The sequence below is a fragment of the Ylistrum balloti genome, unplaced genomic scaffold, assembly GCF_031769215.1.
Source record: "Ylistrum balloti isolate Yb309-2 unplaced genomic scaffold, AGI_CSIRO_Ybal_v1 Utg369828, whole genome shotgun sequence".
Taxonomy (NCBI): Eukaryota; Metazoa; Mollusca; class Bivalvia; order Pectinida; family Pectinidae; genus Ylistrum; species Ylistrum balloti.
Window position 1 is genome coordinate 2,744 of NW_026781992.1, and position 9,167 is coordinate 11,910.

A 9,167-nucleotide genomic window follows, 5' to 3' on the forward strand; every position below is an offset into this window, starting at 1 on the left:
GATAACTATGTGACTGTTGTAGCAGTAACATGGTGGTATAATAATAACTATGTGACTGTTGTAGCAGTAACATGGTGGTATTATAATGATAACTATGTGACTGGTGTAGCAGTAACATGGTGGTATTATAATGATAACTATGTGACTGGTGTAGCAGTAACATGGTGGTATTATAATGATAACTATGTGACTGTTGTAGCAGTAACATGGTGGTATTATAATGATAACTATGTGACTGTTGTAGCAGTAACATGGTGGTATTATAATGATAACTATGTGACTGGTGTAGCAGTAACATGGTGGTATTATAATGATAACTATGTGACTGGTGTAGCAGTAACATGGTGGTATTATAATGATAACTATGTGACTGGTGTAGCAGTCACATGGTGGTATTATAATAATAACTATGTGACTGTTGTAGCAATAACATGGTAGTATTATAATGATAAGTATGTGACTGGTGTAGCAGTAACATGTTGGTATTATAATGATAACTATGTGACTGGTGTAGCAGTAACATGGTGGTATTATGATAACTATGTGACTGTTGTAGCAGCAGGAACATGACATGGTGGTATTATAATAACTATGTGACTGGTGTAGCAGTAACATGGTGATATTATAATGATAACTATGTGACTGGTGTAGCAGTAACATGGTGGTATTGTAACGATAACAATGTGACTGTTGTAGCAGTAACATGGTGGTATTATAATGATAACTATGTGACTGTTGTAGCAGTAACATGGTGGTATTATAATGATAACTATGTGACTGTTGTAGCAGTAACATGGTGGTATTATAATAATAACTATGTGACTGGTGTAGCAGTAACATGGTGGTATTATAATGATAACTATGTGACTGGTGTAGCAGTAACATGGTGGTATTATAATGATAACTATGTGACTGGTGTAGCAGTAACATGGTGGTATTATAATGATAACTATGTGACTGGTGTAGCAGTAACATGGTGGTATAATAATAACTATGTGACTGTTGTAGCAGTAACATGGTGGTATTATAATAACTATGTGACTGGTGTAGCAGTAACATGGTGGTATTATAATGATAACTATGTGACTGTTGTAGCAGTAACATGGTGGTATTATAATGATAACTATGTGACTGGTGTAGCAGTAACATGGTGGTATTATAATGATAACTATGTGACTGTTGTAGCAGTAACATGGTGGTATTATAATGATAACTATGTGACTGGTGTAGCAGTAACATGGTGGTATTATAATAACTATGTGACTGGTGTAGCAGTAACATGGTGGTATTATAATGATAACTATGTGACTGGTGTAGCAGTAACATGGTGGTATTATAATGATAACTATGTGACTGGTGTAGCAGTAACATGGTGGTATTGTAACGATAACTATGTGACTGGTGTAGCAGTAACATGGTGATATTATAATGATAACTATGCAATTGGTGTAGCAGTAACATGGTGGTATTATAATGATAACTATGTGACTGGTGTAGCAGTAACATGGTGGTATTATAATGATAACTATGTGACTGGTGTAGCAGTAACATGGTGGTATTATAATAACTTTGTGACTGTTGTAACAGTAACATGGTGGTATTATGATAACTATGTTACTGGTGTAGCAGTAACATGGTGGTATTATAATGATAACTATGTGACTGTTGTAGCAGTAACATGGTGGTATTATAATAACTATGTGACTGGTGTAGCAGTAACATGGTGGTATTATAATGATAACTATGTGACTGTTGTAGCAGTAACATGGTGGTATTATAATACGTTTGTGACTGGTGTAGCAGTAACATGGTGGTATTATAATGATAACTATGTGACTGTTGTAACAGTAACATGGTGTTATTATAATGATAACTATGTGACTGGTGTAACAGTAACATGGTTGTATCATAATAACCATGTGACTGGTGTAGCAGTAACATGGTGGTATTATATTGATAACTATGTGACTGGTGTAGCAGTAACATGGTGGTATTATAATGATAACTATGTGACTGTTGTAGCAGTAACATGGTGGTATTATAATGATAACTATGTGACTGTTGTAGCAGTAACATGGTGGTATTATAATGATAACTATGTGACTGGTGTAGCAGTAACATGGTGGTATTATAATAATAACTATGTGACTGGTGTAGCAGTAATATGGTGGTATTATAATGATAACTATGTGACCGTTGTAACAGTAACATGGTGGTATTATGATAACTATGTGACTGTTGTAGCAGTAACATGGTGGTATTATAATGATAACTATGTGACTGGTGTAGCAGTAACATGGTGGTATTATAATGATAACTATGTGACTGGTGTAGCAGTAACATGGTGGTATTATGATAACTATGTTACTGGTGTGGCAGTAACATGGTGGTATTATAATGATAACTATGTGACTGTTGTAACAGTAACATGGTGGTATTATAATGATAACTATGTGACTGTTGTAACAGTAACATGGTGGTATTATGATAACTATGTGACTGTTGTAGCAGTAACATGGTGGTATTATGATAACTATGTGACCGTTGTAGCAGTAACATGGTGGTATTATATTGATAACTATGTGACTGGTGTAGCAGTAACATGGTGGTATTATAATAACTATGTGACTGGTGTAGCAGTAACATGGTGGTATTATAATGATAACTATGTGACTGTTGTAGCAGTAACATGGTGGTATTATAATAACTATGTGACTGGTGTAGCAGTAACATGGTGGTATTATAATAACTATGTGACTGTTGTAGCAGTAACATGGTGGTATTATAATGATAACTATGTGACTGTTGTAGCAGTAACATGGTGGTATTATAATGATAACTATGTGACTGGTGTAGCAGTAACATGGTGGTATTATAATGATAACTATGTGACTGTTGTAGCAGTAACATGGTGGTATTATAATGATAACTATGTGACTGGTGTAGCAGTAACATGGTGGTATTATAATGATAACTATGTGACTGTTGTAGCAGTAACATGGTGGTATTATAATGATAACTATGTGACCGTTGTTGCAGTAACATGGTGGTATTATAATGATAACTATGTGACTGTTGTAGCAGTAACATGGTGGTATTATAATACGTTTGTGACTGGTGTAGCAGTAACATGGTGGTATTATATTGATAACTATGTGACTGGTGTAGCATTAACATGGTGGTATTATAATGATAACTATGTGACTGGTGTAGCAGTAACATGGTGGTATTATAATGATAACTATGTGACTGTTGTAGCAGTAACATGGTGGTATTATAATGATAACTATGTGACCGTTGTAGCAGTAACATGGTGGTATTATAATGATAACTATGTGACTGGTGTAGCAGTAACATGGTGGTATTATAATGATAACTATGTGACTGTTGTAGCAGTAACATGGTGGTATTTTAATGATAACTATGTGACTGTTGTAGCAGTAACATGGTGGTATTATAATGATAACTATGTGACTGGTGTAGCAGTAGCAGTAACATGGTGGTATTATAATGATAACTATGTGACTGGTGTAGCAGTAACATGGTGATATTATAATGATAACTATGCAATTGGTGTAGCAGTAACATGGTGGTATTATAATGATAACTATGTGACTGGTGTAGCAGTAACATGGTGGTATTATAATGATAACTATGTGACTGTTGTAGCAGTAACATGGTGGTATTATAATGATAACTATGTGACTGTTGTAACAGTAACATGGTGTTATTATAATGATAACTATGTGACTGGTGTAGCAGTAACATGGTGGTATCATAATAACTATGTAACTGTTGTAGCAGTAACATGGTGGTATTATAATGATAACTATGTGATTGGTGTAGCAGTAACATGGTGGTATTGTAATGATAACTATGTGACTGGTGTAGCAGTAACATGGTGATATTATAATGATAACTATGCAATTGGTGTAGCAGTAACATGGTGGTATTATAATGATAACTATGTGACTGGTGTAGCAGTAACATGGTGGTATTATAATGATAACTATGTGACTGGTGTAGCAGTAACATGGTGGTATTATAATGATAACTATGTGACTGGTGTAGCAGTAACATGGTGGTATTATAATAACTATGTGATCGTTGTAGCAGTAACATGGTGGTATTATAATAACTATGTGACTGGTGTAGCAGTAACATGGTGGTATTATAATGATAACTATGTGACTGGTGTAGCAGTAACATGGTGGTATTATAATGATAACTATGTGACTGGTGTAGCAGTAACATGGTGGTATTATAATGATAACTATGTGACTGTTGTAACAGTAACATGGTGGTATTATAACGATAACTATGTGACTGGTGTAGCAGTAACATGGTGGTATTATAATGATAACTATGTGACTGTTGTAGCAGTAACATGGTGGTATTATAATAACTATGTGACTGTTGTAGCAGTAACATGGTGGTATTATAATAACTATGTGACTGGTGTAGCAGTAACATGGTGGTATTATAATAACTATGTGACTGCTGTAGCAGTAACATGGTGGTATTGTAACGATAACTATGTGACTGTTGTAACAGTAACATGGTGGTATTATAATGATAAATATGTTACCGTTTTAGCAGTAACATGGTGGTATTATAATAACTATGTGACTGTTGTAGCAGTAACATGGTGGTATTATAATGATAACTATGTGACTGGTGTAGCAGTAAAATGGTGGTATTATAATAACTATGTGACTGTTGTAGCAGTAACATGGTGGTATAATGATAACTATGTGACTGTTGTAGCAGTAACATGGTGGTATTATAATAACTATGTGACTGGTGTAGCAGTAACATGGTGGTATTTAATGAACTATGTTGTAGCAGTAACATGGTGTATTACAGTAACATGGTGTATTATAATGGTATTATAATAATATGTGACTGATTGTAGCAGTAACATGGTGGTATTATAATGATAACTATGTGACTGGATGTAGCAGTAACATGGTTTTGTGTCCTGTTTATACAAAATTCTATCTTTGTCTCTAACACTAACACTGTATATAATAGATATAATGACTATTGACCTCGACTTGTGTCCTGGTGATACAAATGTAGAAAAGATCAAACGAAAGAATCAGAAACAAAGAAAAGTTGAAGAATTAATAACACTGGACGACTTAGTTGTCTCGGCTGTGATGCTAGATCATACAGCTGTTCTGTCCTTCTAGGACTCGTCAGTGATGCTACATCATACAGCTTTTTCGTCCGTCTAGGACTCGTCTGTGATGCAACACCATACAGCTGTCCTTTCCTTCTAGGACTCGTCAGTGATGCTAGATCATACAGCTTTTTCGTCCTTCTAGGACTCGTCAGTGATGCTACATCATACAGCTTTTTCGTCCTTCTAGTTGTCTCGGCTGTGATGCTAGATCATACAGCTGTTCTGTCCTTCTAGGACTCGTCAGTGATGCTACATCATACAGCTTTTTCGTCCTTCTAGGACTCGTCAGCGATGCTAGATCATACAGCTTTTTCGTCCTTCTAGGACTCGTCAGTGATGCTAGTATGTAAACAATTATTCTTACAAAACCCTGAAAGCAGGCACAAATACTAAGTTAACTTGTAAAGGAACGTTTGCTATAGCACAGGTTCGTTAATTCATTCATTGTATCGTTTCCTAGGCAGTTTTAAACAATGCAATTGCCTTCACTGGAACAGTTCTATGGATATCACATTTGTTCAAATCAGTTTACTCTCCTGGACAGTTTGAACAGTATGATTTCGATAATTTGCATTCATATATATTGATATGAGGATTATAATATTTTCAGAGAAGAAAATAGTTCTAACCTATGGTACGCTGACAAACTATTTACGATTGAAATATAGTTGCCCATTGTTCTGATTTTGAACATTAGACAAAAAATGTTAAATATATTTTAATTATTAAGGAAGCAGAAGATGCTTCACCAAATTATATCTGTATCATCAGCCCGTATTACACTTCACAATAAAAATCTTCAGTATTACAATTCCCTTTGAAAGTTTCCGCATTAGATAAAATTTACCAACGAATGAAATTATTTCTCCCTCCCATTCACCCCCACAATAGAGTTATTACTTTCCTCAATGATATCTTTTGACCGCATTTAAGAGATATTAGATAGGTTACGACACGGACCGGGGGAATACGGAAGTAGAATACACACTACGTCACAACAGAGGAATTCCCTCGATCATCCTTGCTATTTTTAAACTCGTAAACTTGACAGTTTAGCAATATAAAACATGCTGGTTTGTATGGCAAAATCAAACTCGTCTTTGTTTTACTGAAGAAAGCAACATTCCTGATTTCCAACACGCATAAATATCTTAGTCTTAACGACCGAAACTATAAGATGGTAAGTGAACAACAAATACATTTTTAATGTACAATATTCCTTAGTCTTAATTAACAAGGATAACAGATGATGGCATTTTGGTTCATAACATTTTAACCACTAACTTCCATACATAAACCTCTACCTGTACCAACTCAAAGAGAATATCAAATTAGGAAAAAGGACTTCTGTATTTATTTTTATCTCTGTGAAAGAAAATAATAATCATTATCTGTATGTTGAGTTTTAAAAATATAACAGTAAAGTACCTCTTTCCATCTCGGTTTGGATTGATGAGAAAATCGAATTTTAATTTTCATTTAAAAAGTTTTGCCGTTAAAATAAATTCCTGAAAGACAAGGCAATAACGCTCACCACGAGATATAAGAATTTGTCAGCCACGTCGAAAACTATCACATTTAAGGGTAATTATATTTAATTACCAATATTATTCAGTGGTACATATTCCCTCTTGATGGGGCTGTACAACATTATGGTGAAAACTTATCAGAGTAAAAATACAAAAGTTAACTTTGTAAATCAAATTTACTGAATTTATTGAAATATTTGAAAAAATGTCAATGGACTGATACAGCGAAATGTTTCCTTTGTTGTAGACATGATATCCAGATCGAACTTCATACAAGTTTGAATGTTCACTTACATTTAAACAAATGATTGCTATTTATTACACCTTATCATATGGTACTTCTTCAATAATTAGAACACAGAAATGACTACTAATACCTATACAAATATCTTACTTACATGCTATCCATCTTATTTAAGTCATGGTTGTTGAATGACTGATACAGAAATGACTTTATGAAATTTTACAATTTCGAAAACTGAAGATGTAACAAATATCCGTCAACATCGAGACCTGGCTAATACGACCACCGACCATTTGGATGAAAGTGATCTTCATTATCTACTTTTATTGATTGTTCGGTACAATCAATTTTCGTAGGAGAATTATTTTGTTGAATTTGTTGGTACATTACGTGAATGTATGTGTCCACTAAATAATACATGGATAAAAGTTTACATAGATAATAACACTAGTGGATTTGACCACAGCATCAAGTGCTACCGAAAATGTATATTTTGGAAAAGCATGCAATTTTTAGCTATTTGATTATCGTGGCATTGAACTGGAGCAGATTATATCCTATTATTTGTACTTGTGTTTTCCGCTTGATAATGATAGATTTTAAAAATATTCTACCAAATTCTTTGGTATAATTGGAATGATAGATACTTTTACCGTGTGTGATCTGACGTAATCTTTTGTAATATGTTTTTGAGGGGAAATCTATGCTGCATTCCTATGTAATCCGGATGGTCGCTTTTAAAAAACATAATTCAAATGTTATGACAAGGCTTTCTATGGGTGGTAAAAATGTCACTATCACGGATAAATGATTGCATCAGATTTTTCAGAAACTAAATCATAGAGTCGAAAAGTAAATATTGATAAGTGATTTCAAATATAAAACAGAAGGCACTGTAAAATAAAATGTAATACTTCTTGATAAATCTTGGATATAATTTGTTTTCAACATAAAATGAATAATTTAAACACTGAAATGTACAATTCGTTCGGCAATAAAAAAATTAATATATTTTGAATAAATCAGAAAGAAAATGCCTGCTTTTTAAAGAGACATAACAAACTGATAAACATCTACTATGAACTATTACTATGAACGGAACACATATTGTCGATCATCGTTGCATTGAAAAGTAACAGAATCTTGAGTAGAGAGATTTGCTTATTTCACTATTTTCATTCTTTTGTCCAGTATTCACTCCTGACGGTCGTTCTGCTGATGGCGATAAGGACGTCTCTGTCCGCCTGCGTTCATTCTGGATCTAGATGTGCGTTGCCAGAGACAGTAAACCTAGGAATCCAACTAACTTCCGCCAGAAACGCCATCTCGACGGACGCCATTTTGTTGACGACACGGGATAGTCATCGAAACAACGATAACAATACTGTTACCATGTTAGAAGGTGAAAGCGATGTTTGTCCAGAACGCCTGGACGAGCTGGACAACACATTACACACTCCAGTCCGACACCGGGCAACATGTCCATACTATATGGTCAGCGAGCATAATCCCTACCGTTTCCCATCTACTCTGACAAGCGTCCGATGTCGGTGCCAAGACTGCCTGGAAGCGAGTGGTCGAAGCTATGACAACGTATGCGAACCAGTCTACGTCACAGAGGTTGTGTTGATGCGAGGAGAATGTGAAAATGGCATCTACAAATATAATCCAGCTGAAGTCCAAATACAAGTAGCCTGCACGTGTGCCAGACGTAGAGAGCATGAAAGTACACACGACAGCGTAGGACCAGTGTCCATATAAGCCGGGAACAAAAAGTCTGGTCTTACGGTAACTCCATTATCTAAACTAGACTGGTCTATATGTTACTGTGAAGATAGTTATTTTCGGGGTTTTCTAATTTTCGCTATTTTCGAGGGAGACATGAAACCGCTGAAACAAAATCTTGCATTTCGAAAATAACGATAATTATGGTTCTGTTATGAAATCCACGGAAATACATTCTTTTGCTAAAAGCTTTTTGTACTAGAGCTACAATTTATACCGTCGGAACAAGTAACACATAGTATAGTGTCGAGATCTATTAATAATGAAATATATGGAAATGTACAACATTTTCTACTAATTCTCTGTTCCAATCAATATAATTTTTCCTTCTCTGAAGTTTTTTTATCACTCAATCAGGCGCTTAATGAATTCCTAGACTTGTCATTTCATTGTATATTTGTTTTTAATATTTACTGTATCA

At 34.7% G+C, this 9,167-nt stretch overlaps 1 protein-coding gene across 1 annotated transcript; it reads left to right on the forward strand.

Annotated features, from left to right (window-relative positions):
* The first annotated feature begins 8,179 nt into the window (after positions 1-8,179).
* Positions 8,180-8,722, forward strand: LOC132545117 (interleukin 17-like protein). Its single transcript, XM_060208788.1, has one exon. It carries the CDS (start codon positions 8,180-8,182, stop codon positions 8,720-8,722), a length of 543 nt encoding a protein of 180 aa, XP_060064771.1.
* Positions 8,723-9,167: the final 445 nt, after the last annotated feature.

Excerpts from the sequence above, each read along its gene's own strand:
- LOC132545117 (XM_060208788.1), top strand. The coding sequence starts at position 8,180 with ATGGCGATAAGGACGTCTCTGTCCGCCTGCGTTCATTCTGGATCTAGA.